The sequence below is a fragment of the Dermacentor albipictus genome, chromosome 1, assembly GCF_038994185.2.
Source record: "Dermacentor albipictus isolate Rhodes 1998 colony chromosome 1, USDA_Dalb.pri_finalv2, whole genome shotgun sequence".
Lineage (NCBI taxonomy): Eukaryota > Metazoa > Arthropoda > Arachnida > Ixodida > Ixodidae > Dermacentor > Dermacentor albipictus.
In genome coordinates, this window is record NC_091821.1 from 269,454,674 (window position 1) to 269,479,371 (window position 24,698).

Consider the following 24,698-nt stretch of genomic DNA (forward strand, 5'->3'; position numbering starts at 1 on the left):
TTTTAATTTGATTATAATATTTGAGACGTTTATTAATTGTTTAAGACTAAATATCTAAGTTGGCGTAATGCAAAAAATAATCTGAGTATCTCCAAGCGACGGAAACAACATTACACTGTCCTGCTCAGCCACGTGGCTTTTGCATATATTAAAAGTTTGGCTCAAGTTGCATGGAACACCCTACATAAGCAAGTAAGCGCCGACCTGTATAGTATTCAGTGCGGATCGGCCGGCCGCTTTTAGACGACTCCTAACCTTTTCATTCAGCACACTGCAGGTGGAAATTACACATTTTCGTACAATAGAGCGCAACTCTTTCCTCTGCGGCTCCCGATCTGCTCTCTCTCTCTCTCTCTCTCTATCTATATATATGTATATATATATATATATATATATATATATATATATATATATATATATATATATATATAGTGAAAGCTCGTTAATTCGAACTTCACTAATTCGAATTTATGGATAATTCGAACTGTACGATTTGGTCCGGCCAAGCTCCCCAGAAGTCTATGTATAAAAAAGTCCGTTAATTCGAACGCGAGAAGGTTCCCTCACGGATAATTCGAACTACGCTCGCCTGGCACACGGCCAGAGAAACGCGCCTACTGCCTACACACAAGGCTGTATTGCCTCCGAAACGGAGAGAATGGCGAGAGAAGGCAAAATCGGAAAAAATCTAACCGACGCGGGGTCAGCCAGAAGGCAGCGGCGGCTGCCGCCACTCCGTTCTACGTAACCTCCGAGACTTCTTGCCTGTTGCGAATCTCGGTGGCTTTGCAAATCTTGTACAGCTGCTGATGCTGTGCGGAGATGGCACGGCGAGTGCCAAAACACAGCGAATCAAGTACGTCGCAGCTGCGCTTGCACTCAAGAACCAACGAATCAGGGCCTTCGCCACCTTCACATGTTCAGCGTGTTTGTCTCGGCAGTCTTCGTCGGTTGTGCACCTCTGTTTTCAGCTTAGAAGGTATCGGCCGTCGCGATTCATTGTGATGGTGTTAAGCCTCGGCTAACGTTCGTTTCGGTGGACATCCGTGGTGTGGCACAGTCGGACCCAGAGCTTCGACTTGAAGATGGCGTGTACCCGCGGCACACGCCATCACTTTCTAACACGCCAAATTTCTGACACGCCCTACTGCTTCCAAATCGCAGTGTACTGTTGCTCTCCTTCACTTTCGTTAGTTCGAACTTTCGTTATTTCGAACTGAAGCGGCTTCCCCTTGCGGTTAGAATTAACGAGCTTTTACTGTATATATATATATATATATATATATATATATATATATATATATATATATATATATATATATATATATATGTATATATATATATATCTGTTTTGTGATTATAGAGCTATTTACGTACGAAAACAACATCCTAGGCGACGAAATGGCAAATAAGTAGATGCTCTCACAAATCTTGTCAACGTCTTGAGCGAAAAAAGCTTCCAGTACTGATAAGGATCTGCGAAAAGTATTGCTTGAGATGACTACTAAGTTCCTTGGTCCGTTGTATGATATCAAGGCTGATGTGAAAAAGTAGATTCTACGAACAATGCCATAAAGGCCGAACTGACATCTCTCAGGACTAGATACTCAGACTCAGCAAAAATAATACTGCTTCGACAAATGGAGGGCTAGATAAACATAATGATTACTATTTAGGCCAGTATAATATTTTAGGATACCCGTATTTTGAAAGAGGGAATGTTATTCCACTCCTACTGAACAAGCTCAAGGTAATTGTAAATAAAGTTTGGAGATAATAAACGAATTTTAGCAAAATCTATCTTCACAACGCACTGTGGATAACTTTAATATTTCGCTGAAATCGGATCAGCATTAGCAGCGCAGATTTCTTCTAATAAAAACCAATACCTATATGATTTGGTTTCAATTTATTTTTCTCCAAATTTTTGTTTAGAACCCTTGCACTGCCGGATTCATGGTCGATCCCCCGTTGCCGATCGCGCCCGTTTCACTGAGAACCATGCAATCTAGCGTACTGGATTTTATAGCACCGCATTTTTCACCGCAAAATATAGCAGTGGTGAATGGTATGGCTGCCCTTAGTCATAAAAGAATAAGTCACTACAAAATACGTCTTACGTATCTCTATGGTCCTGTTAACATAAGACTGCATGGTACTAAACGGTTTCACTAAAGCGGTGTATAACACCAAAATCCTTGCGACACTTTAGGCGTTATATGAACCAGAGAAAACGTGCAGAACGTATCCAAATAAGCACTTGCGCGTCTAAAAACTAGGATAGCTTGTACTTGTCAACTCAGTGAGTGAGACGAGGCGACATTGCGCGTACTTGTAATCTTTATCGAGACACTTGAAAAGAGCGTCTGTGTAGCCGGCACATGAATGCCGTGACGCTGCGCGGCCACGGGGCTCGCGCAGCGCGATGCGGGAGGGCAGCCTTGCATCTTGCACGGCCGCAACCAGGCTGCTGCTGTCTGGTTGGTTACGGATTTGAGAATCCGCTAACCACGGCCGCCTCGTCGACCGAGGGCACGGCGGCCGCGGCGTTCGCGATGGCCTTCTTGTCGCCTTCCGGGGCCGCGTAGAACGTCGGACCGCATGGGAGCTCCCAGGATGCAGCCGTCAGAAGCCCCGGACCGCAGCCGGTGTTCGCTGCGGCAGCGTTGTCGTCGCCGTCCTGGTCCCGAGCCAGCTCCGTGCCGGCTGCGGAAAGGACGCCGGCCTGGCTCGCACCGTTGACGAGGTCTGCCGCAGCCTTGTCCCGGGCGGCCCCGACGGGAAGCGACGCGCTGGTGTCGTGCGCCGAGATGTGCTGACGCCGACATGGAGCTGATCGGGAGCTTTCTTCGAACGCTGGGGCTCGTGCACTGACTCGCGCCGCGTGAAGTTGGTTGATGATGATGATGATGAACCTCTGCCATGGCTCGTACTCACTAAGGGGGATAGGCAGGAGCTAGCTCGGCAAAATTTCTATTTGAAAAGGGGAAACGCAAAGGAAAAAAAAGGATATAATGGAATGACTAGACGAGAATGCGAGCGAGTAGGCAGATAAACTGAAGGGACAGTTTGGTTGGTTGACTGATTTTTCTATATACGTAAGGCTGATACCCATATGGGGGATTTAGTCGAGAATTGCATGAGTCAGAAAGATAATTAGACAAGTCTTCAAAAAACACTAATGAGAAATTTTGATATCAAAAGAAAAGTTAAATGACGTAAGATTCAAGGATTTACCTACGAAATCATCCTGAATCAGATAGAAATTTCTCAACGTAGGCGCAGACATCCCCATGACGATGTCCTATAAATAAGGCTTTCAAACACAGAAAATCTGGAATGGAAAGGTTCGATCTAATACAATGAGTAGTTTTCCTAAATGAGAAACAACGGCGTTACAAGTAGTGGTGTATTTTTCCATCGTCACCACATAACGGGCACAACGAGGGGAGCGCCAGATCAGCTCCATGAAGATGAGTTTAACACAGGTGCACTTTAGTGAAGGTGACATTCCATCGAGCAGTGCAGACATTTCTTCTCCAAGGGAATAGCAGGTGTGAATACTCATTTAAATTGGTTAATAATGGGTTCCAAGAGTCTTGCATAACTGCACGCATGCCGAACCTCGCAGCAGTTATGAAAACTGACGCAGGAAGTATCGAGAAAACGGGACCACGCAGTAAAAAGCTGCTCTTGCCAGGCTATCAGCTATTTATTTCAGAAAAAATTACGGCACCATCTGTACCGACGTGGGAGTGGCCCGCATCAGTCCCAGACTGATCCCTCAGGACCTAAATAAAGTTCTTCATACCATACCATACCATAGCATGGAATGCACATAAAAGGTGTGAACCACTATTTGAAATGAGAGCTGAACATAAAGAAGCAAAATGCGTTACTGTAACCGTATTAAAAGATATATTAAAATACTGTCGAGGTTGGTGAATTGAATTTTCGTAGGACCGAAACAACTTGAGCCAGTACGCTAAGGATACAAGTATGAAATCAAGAATACTTACCAAAAAGAACCAGTCAAAAGCAGAAGAAAAATGCCAATTTCATATTTTCCTTCGGTTTGTGAGGCACCTTTTCCCATGATAAGCGTTTATATTTTGATCCATGAAGCAATCTCGTAATAGACCATTGAAATTACTGTAACACAGGTTCTTCGTGTGCTTTGAATAAATATAAAAGATGATGTGAAGGTTTCCTCTCTCACTGTAAGCGATTGCCCAATTATATGTGCTTCCTTTATCGTTATTATTCTTAGTTTATTTAAATTCAGACTACGTCGTTCGTTATTTTGCAGATGTCACATTAACTCTGCCAGTTATAGCAAATTCGCAAATGAAATTTAACTTCTATATTCATTAGGCGATCTCTAAGTCTTTGGCAATGCCCCACAGGGGGTGTGAGCCATATTGTATGAGGATAACAATGACAACTTGTTGGGACCTCACATATTCGTGCATCTAAGGGCTAACAAGTGCTTGTACGATAAAAAACCTTAGTTATATAGAAGCAAGGCCAGAAAGCATGAAAAAGTAATGCAGGCTGAGAAATTAGAATGATTTCAGCAGTCATGTAAGCAAACCCCCACTAATGTGTACAACGACAGTAGCAGCAATGTATTCCATACTTCTACAAGCTAAGACTAACTACACGTTTATTTACGTCTAGTATTCGGTATGGCAATTCGTGCAGTAAAAAAAAAAAAAAAACTGATGTTTTTCACAGAGACATAAAAAGCACTTTCCGAGGGCGAGTCGTCTTCGCTCTATTAGAAAAAAACTCGTAGACTTCCCTTCCAAGTATCTCGCCCTTCGACGAGTGCGCTTTACGACGGTGCTTACGCTGTGTGCGTCATTTCTACCTTTGCTGCGATTATGCTGAGGCCCTTTCGTGTATCTCGTGACCGACTACACCGAACTACACTCCCCTTTATTGGTTTTTCTCATGACAGAGTGCACTCTCATGTCCCCACTCTTACATTTATTTTTTCAAGTTTACCGGATTATCTGCTCGTTGTTAAGAGCCATGACCTTATACTTGTAATTAGCGCGCTGAACATTGGAAACTTCACGTGCTTCCTGGTAAGACCACAACTGTATTCCTCTGGAGCGACTTAGAGTGCTCTATGCTCCGTTGACGAGATTTGGGATGCGATTCCAGATAGCATTGCAACTACGGTTTTTAGTCTAGGAACACAGTCAACCTTCAATCGGAAATTTAAAATTTGGCGTACCTTTTTACTGTGTAGGGCAAACGGGTGAGGCAAGGTGCGCTGGGTGCTTATACATCTATTTATACATTCTAGGGAAGCGTCGGTATAGCCGCAGTTTGAGCGTTGCGGCTCTGCATGGCTATGCTGCTCGCAAAGCGGGATGCAAGGTCGTGATGTGGCATCTTGCTCGGCCAAAACCACGCAGCAAGATCCTCGTTAATTACGGACTTGAGCTTCCGTGAAGCACGGCCACCGCGTTGTGCGCCACAATGATGCCACAATGTTCGCAATAGTCAAGCTCTTCCTGTAGCATGCATTGTGCTCTTCCAACGCCGGGGCCACGTAATACCGCGGTCCTCAAGGAGACTCCCAGGATGCAGCCGTGAGAACGCGCGGACCGCAAGCGGTGATTGTTGCGGCGGTATAGTCCCGACCAAGGCCACCCGCGGGCGCTCCCGGCTTCCTGTGGACTGGCTAGTTCCAGGACGGCAGCTGCCAGGATGCAGCCGTCAGAACACCCGGACCGCACGCGGTGATCAGTGCAGTGCGAGGTCGCGGCCGAGGCTTCCAGGCCGGAGCGCGCTCCCGGCGTTCTTGGACAAAAGCTCCCAGGATGCAGCTGTCAGAACGCCCGGACCGCACGCAGTGATCATTGCGTCGGCAAAGTTGCGGCCGAGGCTTTTAGACGCCTACAGGAAATAAAGTTTGTAGTTTTATTGGTCGTATAAATTGCAGTAAACACGGCTTACTTAATAAATCAACAAGCTTGGCATCACGCGCGCACTGGCAAACATGGCCGGCTGTAACTCGATGACAGCGAACACGCGCTGTCACCACAGCGCTGGCATGGTGAAGAGAGCAGGCAGGAGGGAGCGAACGCTTGGGGCTGCCTCCAACGCACATGAAGGCAGTTCATACAGCTAGAACATTTCGTAAGAACAGATGCCAGGATGAAGTCTGCCATAACTAGTGTTGTGCGCGTTCTAGTTGTGCAGCTGTGAGCAACACGTTGGTATTCACAGGCTGAGTGTAGAGGACAGCGAACGCTATATACTGTCTATTAGTAGCGAAGGCGGCCGGCCAACGACAAACAACACTCTTGATTGGGGCCCTAACCTGGAAGTCTATTCGGAGTGATCGTAAATTAATAAGTGCTTACAATAATATATATATATATATATATATATATATATATATATATATATATATATATATATATATATATATATATATATATATATATATATATAACCGAACCCACAACCTTCGCGAAATGCGAAGGTTGTGGGTTCGGTTCCCACCTGCGGCAAGTTGGCAAGTTGTTTTTTCATCCACTTTAATTTCTAGTAATTTGTCGTTTCATCATTTCATTTATTAAGCACAAGTAATTTCCCCTATGTTGTCCTTGGTGTCAGTGTTTGTTGGCTTCTTATGATATGACTAATAAAAATCGGGCCCCTCGGTTAACCCCCATTCTTCTCGTTGATTACATAACGAGGGTCTCGAATCCGGCAACATTGATGCCTTTAGGTAGCATATGTGGGTTTATTGACCAGTTGCCTTCACCCCAAAAGATCACGTTCTCGTGACCCCTGCGGCAAGAAGGACGTTCCACGTCCGCCGTCAAGGTCGGTGAGTGGCGGCGCTGGCTAACACTCCCAGGGTTCTACTAGGGCACTCAAATATTAAAGAAAGTGAATGGGAAAACAGCGCCGCGGTAGCTCAATTGGTAGTGCATCGCACGCGAAATGCGAAGGTTGTGGGTTCGGTTCCCACCTGCGGCAAGTTGTTTTTTCATCCACTTTAATTTCTAGTAATTTGTCGTTTCATTATTTCATTTATTAAGCACAAGTAATTTCCCCTGTGTTGTCCTTGGTGTCAGTGTTTGTTGGCTTCGTATGATATGACTATATATATATATATATATATATATATATATATATATATATATATATATATATATATATATATATATATATATATATATATATTGAACACTGGCAATCCCCCACTGGGGGTCATGGTCATTACAGGGTTGACAAAGGAAATATAAATCCCAGCTAAAGAAACACTGCTCTGTACAAAACACTCAGTACATAAAAAAAAAATTAGGCATCACATTCGTGGTAATACATAACCCACAGTGTGTTGAAACTTGGAGACATTATTTGAAGCAACAACAGACCTGAGCAAGTGGTTCCGTAATTCGATTGCATATGGAATAACACATTAGAACAGTCTCCCAGTAGATATGGTCTCATGCACTGACCGTAAATCATTCCGCGATATCTTAAATAACCACATTGCTTATTTACCAGTCCTACCCACCCTTACTCCAACACGATGTTCCCCTTTCTTTACAATTGTTCCTGGCTTATTTTTGTTTATTCTTGTTTCTTTACTGCTCTGTACATTTGTTCTAACATTGTCGCAGGGATTAAAGCCCTCCGCTATGTAATGCCTCCGGGCGTTTAAGGTGAAAAATAAATGAAATGAGCATTCAAATGTGTTACTACGGGTATAATATGGCTGAAAAACCTAACCATGATTTATTCGCGGATACCGCCTTCCTGGGGCACGTTGATATTTGTGTTCATCAATTTCAATTTGCCCTTTGATTATCTGAAACAGGGGTTTTATTCGATATTTCTTTCTGCGTAATTCCAATTGATCGAAACTACAAAACTTTATCATTCGTGTTACGGAGTCTGTCCTGCGATGCCTGAAACATATAGAACGCGCATCCAGTCTCTGAATTCTTTCTGACCTCCGACTAAGTGACTCTACAACACTACAGACTCTACAGAGTCTCTTATAGTGCAGACGTACAGGCAGTTCCGTTTCGTTCGGAAAGACTTCTCCGATGCATGAGACAGGCAGCTGAGACCATGAACTGTTTGGTGTACATCCGTTCCAGACGCGACTAGCGAATTCGCGGTAAGCACTGAAAGATTCTACTACTTTTAAGTGCTGTTCGAAAATATATCGTTTATCTAGCCGCGTTCATGGCCGCTTGCGTACGGGAGACTCTGAAACCAGTTAGAACCACTGAGAAATACTATGCCGCGCCACCTGCCGCGATCATACCGCGGATAATTCACGCATTTTTCAAGCATTTGAGATATACTGAATGGACTTAAACTGACTCTACCGACATGCCTCGCGCTGACTTTCTAAAGAGAGCCCCCCCCCCCCCCCCCCTCTCCTCAAAAAAAAAAAAAAATTGCAGCTCTAGAGGGAGAGACAAAGTGATAAGAAGGTTTGTAGTAGCACGCAAATAATAAGAAATAAATAACGTAACGTCAACAGTAGCAAAGTTCACATACAGATTGTCATCAAGTAAATCAAAGTCGTAGTTTGCGTCCAGTTATTTCCTCTACATTTGCACTTATATTCGTTTTTGCGGGTTTCCGTTTGTACTCCTGTAGATAACGAGCATGTATTCGCAACCGTGATTGGTCGTCGGTACGCATGCAGAGTTTGCCTAGCCGATTTCGCGGCCGTCTGTGCACGTGCGATTTACGAGGCCAGAATTAGAAATCGTTCTTATTGAGTTATCTATCGCGGATAAATCAAATAAGTTTTAAGGCAAGTAGGGCCCTCTGGTCTGTACTAGTCGGTGATAAGGTAGCCTCGCCGCCTACGGGATTATCTGACTGAGCTATGTCGAATGCTCGGTTGCCATAGTCGGAAATTCGAATGCCTCCACAAGTTTTATTTCTTTCTTTTACGATGATGAACTTGAAATGCACCTCCTCCAGTGCACAACAGCCGCAGGCTTGGAGTGACGCCTGTCACCGGCAAAAGATACCGAGAACGAGTGGGGCTATACTAATCCAAGTACTACCAAATTAGCAAGGCCGACTATTCTTCAACAAGACACTCTCTCACCAGAAGAGGAATTGGCTTCCATGGTGCAGTATTCGGCCACAACCTCCCTGATGATATCTACAATTAACCAATGGCCCTCAATCCCCAGCAGCTGCGGAGCACCCGATCAAGGCGGCGGTCAGACCTGTGACGTAGCAGAGGGTGTTAAGAATCTCTGGGTCCGGACAGGCCGCCAATGGAAACTGACCCTTGCAATGTTTAACACCCGAACCCTCTCGAGTGAGGCTAGCTTAGTAGTACTCTTTGAGGAACTATCAGACATTGTTTGGAATATCATCGGCCTTAGGGAGATTAGAAGGACTGGTGAGGCTTACACATTGCTGAATAACGGACATGTCCTCTGCTATAGAGGTCTCCTAGCTAAGAAGCAATACGGGGCAGGATTCCTAATCCATAAGGACATAACTGGCAACACTGACGAATTCTACTGCATTAATGAGAGGGTAGCTGTAGTCATAATCAAACTTAATATGAGGTATTCGCACTTCCCAGCGCCTATAGGTGGCGCGGAGAACGTTTCAATATGGCTGGGATAGAGGTGATGGAGGCGATACAAAAGCCTGCGCATCTCCAGAAGCAGGCGGCCTACGGGCCTCTGGTATCTCCAAGCGCGAATGTGGACCTTGCTAAGGAAATGCAGATATGTGTTGTAGAAGGAGAGACTACGTTTAACGCTGGCCATGTAATATGGTGTGGAATAGGAGAGACAAGCGCCGCTGTCCAGGTCGAGTCACTCTGCCTGCACACTAGCGCAGTGAGAGGCCCGCCGCATACTGTAAAAGTTCAAGTCTGCAATGGAACTGGCGCCGTAAAGGTCACCATTTCTCCTTATGTGTTGTTATGTGTTGTAATCTATACGCGATGCACGAGAATTGATTCGGAGCAGTTAATCGGTCGCGCTCGAATGTATACAAAGCGCAGTACCCCCAATGCCGATGCGTAAAATAAACGTTGTGTGCATTCACGACGAAATACATGGTTCCATGAACCGGCTTAGTTGCGGAATGCTTGTTAAAAATGCTGGATAACACGGAAATATTTCAGTAGTGCCGATTTACAATATATGAGCGAGACGATGAGGTGTGCCAGCGCCCCCCGTTTCCAGCACGATTAGCGTTTTCGCGTGCTGTAGGGAAGCTCGGATTAGCAGTCTCCATCAATGAAAACTTCAGGTACGTAGTCCTGGACCTTGTTTCCCACAACATTGTTGTAGAAGAGATGCTTTAAAACCAAATAAAACAAATAGAAACTCAGAAACGCGTGCGCACAACCTCCCATCGGTACACACCTTTCACTACGATAAAAAAAAAAAAAAGCAGCAGCGAATGCCTTATCTATTGACCGCCTGCTTCATTCTCACACATAACGACTCTAGTTACGTTATCTAGTTTGTAATGCTCGCGACGCAGTGTCAGGCAACGTCGCAGATTATTTGCCGAAACAGCGCGACTGCTGGCAGAAAATTTAATAAACAGTGACACTAGCGTACTTAAATTTAATTTGGGAATCTGTGGAGGGCTTTCTTGGGCCAACCCTAGGCCTCACTCTTGCTTCGTGGTTCCGCTGCGGGATCTTTTGCAAAGGCACAGCGTTTCTCTTCAGCCGCTTTCGTAAGGGCTGTTTCGCAGTCAGCTCGCCACAAAAATCAAACGAATCTTTGAGAGCAGTGCAACCGTCAATTACACTCCCCAAAGTGCTCCAAATAGAAGTTGTCTTTGTTGAAATGCTCGCTACATACGAACATTTCTTCGCTCACTTGCTTCCCGATGCGGAGCTTGACCGCCCACAACTTCCACCGCATTTTCGCTTTTGGAAATTGGCGGATGCTTACTGTTCCCAATATCGCACGATTTGTGCATTGTGGCACACTGCACATGCAGTTGCTATTCGCTCGTCGACTGTTTTTTTTAATATTGAAGAGTACCAAAACGCTAAAATAGCTGCAGAAATCGCGTGAGCGGAAATTCTATCACCCCCTGCTGGCTTCCAGAAAAATCCACGCGGCGGCGCTAGGGTATCTGGAAGGCGCGAATAAAGCTAGTAAAATTAAGCCTACGCTCCAACATCCAGTCACGATGATGAGAAAGTAGATCAGTTTTTATGAAGATGCTGAATTAATGATGAGAAAAAGTGCAAACTCAGTGTACTGTAGTAATGGGCGACATCAACGCAGAAGTAGGGAAAAAGCAGGCTGGTGAACAAGCAATTGGCAACTGCTGCGTCGATTCTAGGAACGCTAGAGGAGAGATGCTGGTAGAATTCGCAGAAAGGAATAAGCTGAGAATAAGGAACACCTTTTTCAGGAAACGTAGTAACAGAAAGTGGACCTGGAAAAGCCCTTATGGTGAAACAAGAAATGTAATTGATGTAATATTTTATGCCGATCCCAGTATAATGCAGGATGTAGAAGTGATAGGTAGGCTAAGGTGCAGGGATCATAAGTTAGTGAGGGCTAAGATTCACCCCAATCTGTACCCGCCGTGGTTGCTCAGTGGCCATGGTGTTGGGCTGCTGAGCGCGAGGTCGCGGGATCGAATCCCGGCCACGGCGGCCGCATTTCGATGGGGGCGAAATGCGAAAACACCCGTGTACTTAGATTAAGGTGCACGTTAAAGAACCCCAGGTGGTCGAAATTTCCGGAGTCCCTCACTACGGCGTGCCTCATAATCAGAAAGTGGTTTTGGCACGTAAAACCCCATAACTTAACCCCAATCTGAAGAGAGAAACAGCAAAATTGGTCAAGGAAAAATAGGTCCTCTTAGAGGCAGTAGGGTAAAAGCAGTCAAATTTAGGCTGGTACTTGCAAACAAATATGCAGCCTTAGAACAGAGAGATGATGATGATGATGACATAGAGGTAATGAATGAAACCGTAACGAGACTGGCTTAAGAGGCAGCAGTTGAAGTGGAAGGCAAGGCACGAAAGCAACCAGTGGGCAAGCTCTCCCAAGTAACAAACACCCCAATAAAGAAACGACAAAGAATGAAAGTGTCCAACTCAAGTGATAAGATAGAATTCGCGGAAATGTCAAAACTGATCAACAAGGCGAAAATAAGTGATATTCGAAACTATAACATCAGAAAGACTGAAGAAGCCGTAAGAAATGGACGCAGCCTAAAATCAGTGAGAAAGAAACTTGGCATAGGACAAACCAATATGTATGCACTCAAAGATAGGCAGGGTAATATCATCAGCAATCTCGAAGATATAGTAAAAGCAGCGGAAGTATTCTAGACTGACCTGTACAGCACCCAGAGGAATCAGAATACCGCAAATAGAAACAGTAATGAGCAGGGGACAGAAACTCCTATAACTAGCGATGAGGTCGGAAGGGCCTAGCAAGACATGAAAGGAGGAAGAACGGCAGGAGAAGATGGAATAACAGTCGATTTAATCAAAGATGGAGGGGACATAATGCTTGGAAGACTGGCGGCTCTTACACGAGGTGTATATCGACTGCAAGGGTGCCAGAAATCTGCAAGAATGAGAAAATTATGCAAATCCACATAAAGGGAGACGTTAAAGAATTGAAAAATTATAGGCCGATTAGCATACTCCCAGTATATAATATATTTACCAAATTTATCTCGAATAGAATAAGGGCAACACTAGTCAACCAAGGGAACAGGCTGGCGTCTGGAAGGGATACTCTGCAATGGATCACATCCATGTCATTAATCAGGTTATCGAGAAATCCGCAGTGTATACAATAAACCTCTTTATATGGCTTTCATAGATTACGAAGAGGCATTTGATTCAGTAGAGATACCAGAAGTCATAGAGGCATTAGGTAATCAAGGAGTACGGAACGCTTACGTAAATACCTTGGAAAATATCTACAGAGGTTCTACAGCTACCTTAATTCTGCACAAGAAAAGCATGAAGATACCTATAAAAAAAGGGGTCAGACAGGGAGACACAATCTCTCCAATGCTATTCACTGCGTGCTTGGAAGAAGTATTCAAGCTAATAAACTTGGAAGGCTTAAGAGTAAAGATCGACGGCGAATTTCTTAGCAACCTTTGGCTTCAATTCAGCAACAATGCAGACGAGTTACAACAAATGATAGAGGACCCCAACAGAGAGAGTGTAAGAGTGGGGTGAAGATTAATGTGCAGAACACAAAGATAATTATGAATAGCCGGGCAAAGGAAGAAGAGTTCAGGATCGCCAGTAAGCCTTTAGAGTCTGTAAAGGAGTCCAAATTATTCTTTAGAACCCTAGCACCGCCCGATTCATGGTAGATCCCCCCGTGCGGATTGGCCGTTTCACTGAGAACCAAGCAGTCGAGCGAAGCGGATTTTATAGCACCGCATTTTTCACCGCTAAATATACCAGCGGTGAGGGTATGGCTGCCCTTAGTAATCAAAGTATGAGTGACCACAAAACACGTTTTATGTATCTCTATGGTCCGGTTAACATAAGACTGCATGGTACTGAACGGTTTCACTAAAGCGGTGCAACACCAGAATCCTTGCAACACTTTAGGCGTTATATGAAGCAAGGAAACCGCGCGGAAGGTATCCAAATAAGCGCTTGCGCGTCTAAAAACTAGGACAGCTTGTGCTTGTTAACTTAGTGAGTGAGACGAGGCGACATTGCGCGTATGCATATTCTCTATTCAAATACTGCAAAAGAGCGTCTGTGTAGCCGGTACATGAATGCCGTGACGCTGCGCCGCCACGGGGCTCGCGCAGCGCGATGCGGAAAGGCAGCCTTGCATCTTGCACGGCCGCAACCAGGCTGCTGGTGCCTGGTTGGTTACGGATTTGAGAATCCGCTAACCACGGCCGCCTCGTCGACCGAGGGCACGGCGTTCGCGGCGTTCGCGATGGCCTTCTAGTCGCCTCCCGGGGCCGCGTAGAACGTCGGGAGCTCCCAGGATGCAGCCGTCAGAAGCCCCGGACCGCAGGCGGTGTTCGCTGCAGCCGCGTTGTCCTCGCCGTCCTGGTCCCGAGCCAGCTCCGTGCCGGCTGCGGAAAGGACGCCGGCCTGGCTCGCACCGTTGACGAGGTCTGCCGCAGCCTTGTCCCGGGCGGCCCCGACGGGAAGCGACGCGCTGGTGTCGTGCGCTGAGATGTGCTGACGCCGACATGGAGCTGATCGGGAGCTTTCTTCGAACGCTGGGGCTCGTGCACTGACTCGCGCCGCGTGAAGTCTGTTGATGATGATGATGAACCTCTGCCATGGCTCGTACTCACTTCGGGGGATAGGCAGGAGCTAGCTCGTGCAAATTCCTTTTTGAAAAGGGGAAACGCAAAGGAAAAAAACAAAAACAAAACATGACGGAATAACTAGGCTGATATGCAAGCGAGTAGGCAGATCAACTGAAGGGACAGTTTGGTTGCTTGGCTGATTTTTCTATACATATGCAAGGCTGACACCCACATGGGGGATTTGGGCGAGAATCGCTTGAGTTACAAGGGTAATTAGTCAAGTTTAAAAAAAAACAATAATGAGAAATTTTGATATCAAAAGAAAAGTGAAATAACGTAAGATTTAAATAACGTAAATAACGTAATAACGCAGACACCCCCATGACGATGTCCTATAAAAAAGGCTCTCAAACACAGAAAATCTGGAATCGAAAGGTTCAATCTATTACAGCGAGTAGTTTCCCTAAATGAGAAACAACGGCGTAACAAGAAGCGGTGTATCGTTTCATCGTCACCACATAACGGGCACAATGAGGAGGGGGCCAGGCCAGCTCCATGAAGATAACAGTTTAACACAGGTGCAGTTTAGTGAAGCTGACATTCCATCGAGTAGTGCAGACATTTCTTCTCCAAGGGAATATCAGGTGTGAATACTCATTTAAATTTTTTAATAATGGGTTCCAAGGGTTTTGCATAACTGCACGGCTCCTGAACCTCGCAGCAGTTACGAAAACTGACGCAGGAAGTATCGAGAGAACGGGACCAAGCATTAAGGGCTGCTCTTGCCAGGCTATCTGCTATTTAATTGAGAACTAATTACGCCACCAGAGCATGGAATGCAAATAAACCGTGCGAACGACTATTTGAAATGAGAGCTGAACATAAAGATACAATAGTCGTTATTATAACCGTATGAAAAGATATAATAAAACGAAAATGTCGAGGTTGGTGTATTGAATTTTCATAGGACCAAACCGTCAAACCGTCAAAACCAGCCAATAAACTAAATATACAACTAATAAATCAAGAATACTTACCAAAAAGAACCCGTCAAAAGCAGAACAGAAAACGCCAATCACATATTTTTTCGGTTTGTGAGGCATCTTTCCCAATGATAAGCGATTATATTTAGATCCATGAATCGATCTTGTAATAGATCATTGAATGTACTGCAATACAGGTTCTTCGCGTGGCTCGAATATAAAAGATGATGTGAAGGTTTCCTCTGTCACGGCAAGGCATTGCCCAAATATATGTGCTTCCTTTATCGTTATTATTATTAGTATAATTCACTTCAGGCTACGTCATTCGTAGTGTTGCATATGTCACATTAACTTTGCCAGTTATAGCAAATTCGCAAATGAAATTTAACTTCTATATTCATTAGGCGTTCTCTAAGTCTTGGACAATGCCCCACAGGGGGTGTGTGCAATATTGTATAAGGATAATAATGACAACTAGTTGGGACCTCACATATTCGTACATCTAAGGAGCAACACGTGCTTTTACGAAGACCACTTTATGTATATAGCAGCAAGGCTAGAAAGCATGAAAAAGTAATGCAGACTGAGAAATAAGAATTATTTCAGCATTTTTTAAGCGAACCCCCACTGATGTGTACAGCGAAAGTCAGGAGAAATGTATTCAATACTTCTACAAGCTAAGGCTAACTACACATTTATTTACAGATAGTATGCGGTATAGCAGCTCGTGCAGTAAAAGAACAAAAACAAAAAACTGATGTATTTCACCAACACATAAAAAGCACTTTTCGAGGCCGAGTCCTCTTCGCTCTGAAAAAAAGAAAAAAAAGAAAAAAAAAACCGTCAAATGCTCTCCTAAGCTTCTCACTCTTCGACAAGTGTGCTTTACCTCGGTGCTTACGCTGGGTGCGTCTTTGCGACCTTTGCTGCGATTATGCTAAGGCCCTTTCGTGTATCTCTTGGCCAACTACACTGAACCAGACTCCCCGTTATTGGTCTTTTTCATGGAAGCGTATACTCGCATGCCCCTACTCTTACCATATCTTTTTTTTTTCAAATATATCAGATTATCTGCTCGTTTTCATCAGCCACAAGGTTATACGTGTAACTAGTGCGCTGACGTTCGAAACTTCAGGTCATCATCATCATCATCATCATCATCATCATCATCATCATCATCAGCCTGCTTACGCCCACTGCAGGGCAAAGGCCTCTCCCATATTTCTCCAACAACCCCGGTCATGTACTAATTGTGGCCATGCCGTCCCTGCAAACTTCTTAATCTCATCCGCCCACCTAACTTTCTGCCGCCCCCTGCTACGCTTCCCTTCCCTTGGAATCCAGTCCGTAACCCTTATTGACCATCGGTTATCCTGCTTCACGCGCAAATATTTGCACATTATTGGACGGACAGACTGCCCGGACTGTTCAGTGTGTGGCGCTGTAGAGACTAGAGAACATGTACTCGTGGTGTGCCCTGAGTATGCGCGAGAAAGACTGACATTGGCAGATACATTGAGACATTTACACTATGGACCACTGTCGGAGGACCTCTTGCTAGGCGCGTGGCCACAGAGTTGGCAGACGACAGAGACAATGCGTGCACTTTCACGTTTTCTAGGTGACACGGGCCTGGACTCACACCTGTGATACCAGTTGTGTAATGTGTCATTCACCTCGTTAATCCCATTATCATCCCTCATTGTGACCCCTTTTCTTCCCCTCTTCCCCCTCCTTTACGTAGAGTAGCAGGCCAGATGCTCCATTATCCGGCCGACCTCTCTACATTTTCCAATCATTAAAATACTTCTTCCCTCCTCATTACATGTCCTGCCCATGCCCATTTCTTTTTCTAGATTTCAACTAAGATGTAATTAACTCGTGTTTGTTCCCTCACCCAATGTGCTCTTTTCTTATCCCTTAACGTTACACCTATCATTCTTCTTTCCATAGCTCGTTGCGTCGTCCTCAATTTGAGTAGAACCCTTTTCGTAAGCCTCCAGGTTTCTGCCCCGTAGGTGAGTACTGGTAAGACACAGCCATTATACACTTTTCTCTTCAGGGATAATGGCAACCTGCTGTTCATGATCTGTGAATACCGGCCAAACGCACCCCAGCCCATTCTTATTCTTCTGATTATGAATGCGCTGGGGTGCGTATGGCCGGCATACGTGTAATTAGCGCGCTGACGTTCAAAACTTCAGGTGCTTCGTGGTAAGACCCCAACTTTATTCCTCTGAAACGAGTTACAGTGATCTACTCTCCGTTGAGGAGATTAGGGATGGGATTCCAGATGGCATTGCAACTACGACTTCTAGCCTAAGAACACAGTCAACCTCCGGTACTGAAATTTAAAATTTTGGGTACGTTTTTACTCTGTAGGGCAAATGAGTGAGGCGAGGTGCACTGGGCGTTTATACAACATCTATTTACATATTCTAGGGAAGCGTCGGTATAGCCGCAGTTTGAGCGTTGCGTCTCTGCACGGCTATGCTTCTCGCAAAGCGGGATGCAAGGTCGTGATGTGGCATCTTGCTCGACCACAACCACGCAGCAAGATACTCGTTCATTACGGACTTGAGCTTCCGTGAAGCACGGCCATCGCGTTGTGCGCTACTATGATGCCACCATGTTCGCAATAGGCAAGCTGTTCCTGTAGTAGCATTGCGCCATTCTAACGCCGGGGCCGCATAGTACCGCGGTCCTCAAGGGAGCTCCCACGATGCAGCGGTCAGAACGCTAGTACCGCAAGCGGTGATTGTTGCGGCGGTGTAGTCACGACCAATGCCACAAGCAGACGCTCCCGACTTCCTGTGGACTAGCCAGTTCGAGGACGGCAGCTGCCAGGATGCATCGGTCATAACACCCGGGCCGCACGTGGTGATCAGTGCGGTGTGAATTCGCGGCCGAGGCCCCCCAGGGGCGCTCCCGGCGTCCGGAGGACTGACCAGTTCCTGGACAGAAGCTGCGGGAATGCAGCTGTCAGAACGCGCGGGCCGCAGCCGGTGATCGTTGCGCCGGCGTAGTTGCGGCCGAGGCTTTCCTGGAGCGCGCCTGGCGTCCGGAGGACTCGCCAGTTCCAGGACGGGAGTTCCCAGTACGCAAACGTCAGAATGCCTTGGCCGTACGCGGGGATCGATGCAGATGCCTAGTCGCGACCAACGCCGCCCGGGGACGCTCCCGGCGTCCTGAGGGCTGGCCAGTACCTGGCCAGCTACATTAAGGACGCCACCTGGACTCTTCTGCGCACCCGCGACTATCGAGGGCCCCTGCCGCCTGCGTGTGACGTCCTCGCATTTACCGCGTAACATAACACGAGGCGAAGCGTTGCTGTTCTGCGCCGAGCTGGGACCATGGAGGAAGCAAACTGAGGAGAGGCCCTAGCCCTTCCGCGCGCTATTAGAAAAGTGTGGAGGAAGTGAAGTAGTAGGTTCTCCTCTTTATGGCTGATATTTTATTTCTTTGCCGTAGCGACCACGCCTTTCGGGCCACAATGGCGGCTCTGTTTTGTTTCTGTGCGCTCACACGTGTTGCTCCGTAGGGTTTGTACCGTGGCAAAGGCGCCCTGCGGGCAGGTTTGCGTTGGTCTCCGTGTTTTGTTGCGCTGCGTTATCTGGGCTGTGCTCTCCCGGATGTTGCTGTGGCCAGGTAGGACAGGAGCAACTAAAGTTCGTGAAAAGAACGCGCATGCAACGCTGTACGCAATGTACCGCGCCATGGCGATGGCAACGGACGAAGGAATATCCGCGGGAAATTTTGCCCTCTTTGGCGGAATCACGCTAACGTGCTAACGATTGTTTAGTATTGCTGCGGAGAGCGCGGGTCCGAGCAGCACGCTTGCGTGCAGCGCGGCGTGGTTTCGGGAGAAATGTAAACAAGAGAGGAGAGCTGGCCCGAAAGGCGGAGCAACGCCATGAGAAATACCAATTTCTGGCTTCACTTTAGCTTCACAAAGATTGACGTCAGGGCCTCTCCTGAGTTTCCTTCCTCCGTGGCTGGGACGCTGACAGGCAATCGACATGATGATACTGATCTCAGACTATCGCACATATCCGCAACGGAGGATTCGTCAACATGCGGGTGGTAGAACAAGCAGCAGCTGGGGGGAATAGTAGTAATATTAATAATTAGAATGATAGAGGTGAAAAGTCTTCATAGTATTGTTATTTATATTGTTACGCGAACGAAGGATTAATAACTGGAGACTATTTACAAAGTATATTTACAAAGGAAAACTTCCGTGCAACGAGAGGTGAATTGCCGAAACCTTTCTCTTTAGCATGACACCCTTTTACCATTAATTGGAATATCTTTTTGGGAGCACTTTTCCAAACCTTTGTTTTAATTTGACTCTTCCGGTGGTCCTTTCCTCTTGTGCTACCAAATTGGGTTTTAGCCACCGGAACGTTCGTGATGCTCTGCAATTTTCTGCGCGATGCGGAAAAAATTACGTGCTAGAAATGTCTTTTTTTAATTAATATGTATTTACTGTAATAATTAGCTAGAATAGACTACACAATCAGTCAAGCTCTAATTTAAAAATTTCAATTTACTGATTTGGTTTCAATTTATTTTCCTCCAAATTGTTGTTTAGAACCCTTGCACTGCCGAATTCATGGCCGATCCCCCGTTGCGGATTGCGGCCATCTCACTGAGAGCCAAGCAGTCGAGTGAACTGGATTTTATAGCACCGCATTTTTCACCGCAACATATAGCAGTGGTGAGGGTACGGCTGCCCTTAGTCATAAAAGAATAAGTCACTACAAAACACGTCTTACGTATCTCTATGGTCCTGTTAACATAAGCCTGCATGGTACTGAACGGTTTGACTAAAGCGGTGCAACACCAGAATCCTTGCTACACTTTAGGTGTTATATGAACCAGGGAAACCGTGCGGAAGGTATCCAAATGAGCGCTTGCGCGTCTAAAAACTAGGATAGCTTGTACTTGTCAACTCAGTGAGTGAGACGAGGCGACATTGCGCGTATGCATATTCTCTATTCAAATACTGCAAAAGATCGTCTGTGTAGCCGGCACCTGAATGCCGTGACGCTGCGCGGCCACGGGGCTCGCGCAGCGCGATGCGGGAGGGCAGCCTTGCATCTTGCACGGCCGCAACCAGGCTGCTGGTGCCTGGTTGGTTACGGATTTGAGAATCCGCTAACCACGGCCGCCTCGTCGACCGAGAACACGGCGGCCGCGGCGTTCGCGATGGCCTTCTTGTCGCCTCCCGGGGCCGCGTAGAACGTCGGACCCCATGGGAGTTCCCAGGATGCAGCCGTCAGAAGCCCCGGACCGAACGCGGTGTTCGCTGCGACCGCGTTGTCGTCGCCGTCCTGGTCCCGAGCCAGCTCCGTGCCGGCTGCGGAAAGGACGCCGGCCTGGCTCGCACCGTTGGCGAGGTCTGCCGCAGCCTTGTCCCGGGCGGCCTCGACGGGAAGCGACGCGCTGGTGTCGTGCGCTGAGATGTGCTGACGCCGACATGGAGCTGATCGGGAGCTTTCTTCGAACGCAGGGGCTCGCGCACTGGCTCGCGCCGCGTGAAGTTTGTTGATGATGATGATGATGAACCTCTGTCATGGCTCGTACTCACTAAGGGGGATAGGCAGGAGCTAGCTCGTGAAAATTTCTATTTGAAAAGGGGAAACGCAAAGGAAAAGAAAAACATGATAGATTAGCTATAGGTCAATATGCGAGCGAGTAGGCAGATCAACTGAAGGGAAAGTTTGGTTGGTTGGCTGATATTTCTGTACATGTAAGGCTGACACCCACATGGGGGATTTGGGCGCGAATCGCATGAGTTACGAAGATAACTAGTCAAGTTAAAAAAAAAAAACACTAATGAGCAATTTTGATATCAAAACAAAAGTAAAGTAACGTAAGATTTAAGGATTTAGCAACAAAATCGTCCTGAATCAGATAGAAATTTCTCCACGTATGCGCAGACATCCCCATGACGATATCCTATAAATAAGGCTTTCAAACACAGAAAACTACGAATGGAAAGGTTCAATCTAATACAGTGAGTAGTTTTCCTAAATGAGAAACAACGGCGTAACATGAAGCGGTGTATCGTTACATCGTCACCACATAACGGGCACAAACAGGGGAGCCCCAGACCAGCTCCATGAAGACAACAGTTTTACACAGGTGCAGTTTAGTGACGGTGACGTCCCATCGAGTAGTGCAGACATTTCTTCTCCAATGGAATAGCAGGTGTGAATACTCATTTAAATTGTTTAATAATGGGTTCCAAGGGTTTTGCATAACTGCACGCCTCCTGAACATCGCAGCAGTTACGAAAACTGAAGTATCGAGAGAGCGAACTAATTACGGCACCAGAGCATGGAATGCACTTAAAAGGTGTGAACCACTATTTGAAATGAGAGCTGAACATAAAGGTACAAAATTCGGTATTATACCCGTATTAAAATATATATTAGAAAAAAAAATGTCGAGGTTGGTGAATTGAATTTTCATAGGACCAAAAGTACCTCAGTCACTAAGCTAAAAATACAACTATGAAATCAAGAATACTTTGCAAAAACTACCAGCGAAAAGTGGAAGAGAAAACGGCAACTGCATTTTTTCCATTGGTTTGTGCGGCATCTTTCGCAATGATACGCGTTTCTATTGTAATGTAAAATAAGGAGCATTAGGGCTGTGGTGTTGCGTACTCCAGGGTAGCCTATGGTACTGTTGCCGAGTTGTAGCGACGCCTGCCTATCGAAGCTCGACCGCCGTTACTTATTGGGTAGCGTGGCGTTGTCGGCGGGCTGCACGAATCCGGTAGACCATGGCGACCAAGCAAGGACGAGACGGTTTCTAGTGCGAAACTTGCACGGTTTAGCTACTGGCCGCCACAGCAGCCCGTGCGCCCACCTCGCCAATTTTTCCATCAGTCTCCGCCCGCTGTTCTCAATCCATGGCGCACCCATGACAACCGGCCTGTCTGTTATTCGCGCGGCCTACCTGGGCATGTAGCACGGCTTTGCCGCCGGCGCGGATGGTATCCTTCGGATTCTCCGAGGGCACAAAGCAACGCTTTCGACTCTCCGTCCCGCTCCGCTACTGCCACTCAGCCCTTCCAAGCCTCGCTCCCTGCTTCCCGAAACTTCAATACCCGTCGGTCTCCGTCTCCCCGTCGGTCTCCGTCTCTCCGTCGGTCTCCGTCTCCCCGTAGCCGTTCTATGACGCCGGTTATCCGTCGCCCTGAACCTATCCGAGAGGAAAACTAAGAACCGCAGTTCCGGAGGCAAGAACTGCGATCTCAACGAAATCCTCAAGACCTCATTTATTTCCTGCGAACGTCCTCGAAGTTTATGCAGAAGACATTGGTGTTCATGCGCTTGTAGACACGGGAGCAGCAATATCAGTGATTTCGGACCAGCTTCGTCTTACGCTTAGAAAAGTCTCGACGCCATATTCGGCCATTTCATTATGTACAGCAAGCGCTGCGCCGATTGAACCCTTAGGGAAGTGTACCGTGCGTGTTGTTATAAGCACCGCTTTATACCATGTTGAGTTCGTTGTTCTACCTCGCTGCTCCCATGGCATGATTTTAGGATGGGACTTTCTGTCCTCTCATCAGGCCGTTATAGATTGTGCCCGTGCTGAACTCGCGCTGTCGCCATTTGGCACCAACGTTTTCGAAGATACTGATGACGCTTCCGCTCCTGTGTTTGTCACCGCCGATACCGGGATTCACCCATAGTCTGCCGCACTTGTACCCGTTTCCTGCGTTGGGTTTTCCGACTCCACAGTTCTTTTCACGCCGTCTAAGCATGTTGCTCGCCGTCATCCCTTCTTGCTTCCTTTTGCCCTTCTTGCCATTCGATGAGGTTCCAGCGCACTTTATGTATCGAACCTGTTTCCTTGCCCTGCTAGCCTGCTCCACGATGAGTGTCTTGGTTATGCCGATGAAATCGAACCAAGCTTCCTTTACGATGTGCCTGACAACCCAGCTTCTCCTCCGGTTGATGCTCTGGCCCTTCAAGTTTCTCCTTCCACGCCGCCGTGCGACCTAACATTTTCCCAGTGTGTTGATCCCAACCTCACTTCATCGCAGCACGCCCAGATCGTCGATCTATCTCTTAGAACGCTTTCGCACGTCATTCGACCTACACCAATCTCGCTTAGGCCGTACTTCCACTGTTGTCCATGACATCGACACCGGCAACCATGCGCCTTTACGCCACAGGGTGTATCGTGTATCCGGCACGGAGCGTAGCGTGATCGCTGAGCAAGTTGGAGACATGCTCCAACGCGGCGTCATACAACCCTCGCACAGTCCCTGGGATTCTCCTGTAGTGTTGGTAAAAAAGAAAGATGGCACAATTCGCTTTTGCGTGGACTACAGGCGACTCAATAAGATCACCCGCAAGGACGTTTATCCACAACCCCGTATTGACGACGCGCTAGACTGCCTCCAAGGCGCCGAATTCTACTCATCTTTATACTTACGCTCCGGGTACTGGCAAGTGCCAGTGGCTGAGTCAGACCGTCCAAAAACGGCCTTCATCACACCTGACGGTTTATTTGAATTCACTGTGATGTCATTTGGCCTGTGTAACTCGCCTGCCACATTTGAAAGAATGATGGACAACATCTTGCGCGGCCTCAAATGACAGATATGCCTGTGTTATCTGGACGACATGGTTATCTTTTCACCGGACTTTCCATCCCACTTACTTCGACTTGATCGCGGCCTCAAGTGCATCACCAATGCTGGCTTCCAGCTTAACTTGAAGAAGTGTCGCTTCGCTGCCCGGCAGCTGGTCATCCTCGGTCATGTCGTGTCGAAAGAAGGTGTAGTCCCTGATCCGGAGAAACTACAAGCTGTTGCCCAGTTTCCACGACCAACGACCTTGAAAGAACTGCGCAGCTTCATTGGGTTAACGTCATACTTCCACCGTTTCATCCGCAATTTTGCCACCATAATAGCACCTTTAACGCAGCATCTTCGTGGTGGCCACAACCTTTCGACCTGGTGACCGGATTGCGATGCCGCATTCACACAGCTGCGTCGTCTGTTGACGTCACCACCAATCCTGCGCCATTTCGACCCAAGTGCTCCAACTGAAATACACACGGATGCCAGTGGCGTTGGCCTTGGTGCCATTCTCGCTCAGAGAGAGGCTGGCTTCGATGAGTACGCCGTTGCCTTCGCCAGTCGTGCACTCACTAAACCTGAATCGAACTATTAACAGAAAACGAATGCCTGGCTATCATTTGGGACATAACGAAATTCCGTCCGTATCCCTGTGGCCGCCCAGTTCACGTGATAACTGATCACCATTCGCTGTGCTGGCTGTCGTCCTTAAAAGAACCGTCCGGTCGTCTTACTAGATGGGCTCTTCGACTGCAGGAGTGCGAGATTCGGGTGTTGTACCGTTCTGGCCGAAAACACTCGGATGCGAATGCCTTGTCTCGTTCGCCACTAAC

The 24,698-nt window shown here is 46.9% G+C and overlaps 1 protein-coding gene across 1 annotated transcript; it reads right to left on the reverse strand.

Moving 5' to 3' along the window:
- Window positions 1–13,954: 13,954 nt before the first annotated feature.
- Window positions 13,955–24,046, reverse strand: LOC139048913 (uncharacterized). Its single transcript, XM_070523857.1, has 3 exons — window positions 23,946–24,046; window positions 20,420–20,702; window positions 13,955–14,335 (listed from the first exon to the last, which is right to left on the reverse strand). The coding sequence occupies exons 1-3, from the start codon at window positions 24,044–24,046 to the stop codon at window positions 13,955–13,957; spliced, it is 765 nt and encodes a 254-aa protein (XP_070379958.1).
- Between the last annotated feature and the right edge of the window lie 652 nt (window positions 24,047–24,698).

Bases quoted from the DNA above. Each gene is read 5' to 3' on its own strand.
- LOC139048913 (XM_070523857.1), bottom strand. From the start codon at position 24,046: ATGACCGAGGATGACCAGCTGCCGGGCAGCGAAGCGACACTTCTTCAA. The intron at 20,703-23,945 runs GTAAGTGGGATG...GCACGACACCAG, and splicing joins GAGGCCGCGATCAAGTCGAA to CGCGTCGCTTCCCGTCGAGG. The intron at 14,336-20,419 runs GTTAGCGGATTC...TGCACGAGCTAG, and splicing joins CGGTCGACGAGGCGGCCGTG to CTCCTGCCTATCCCCCGAAG.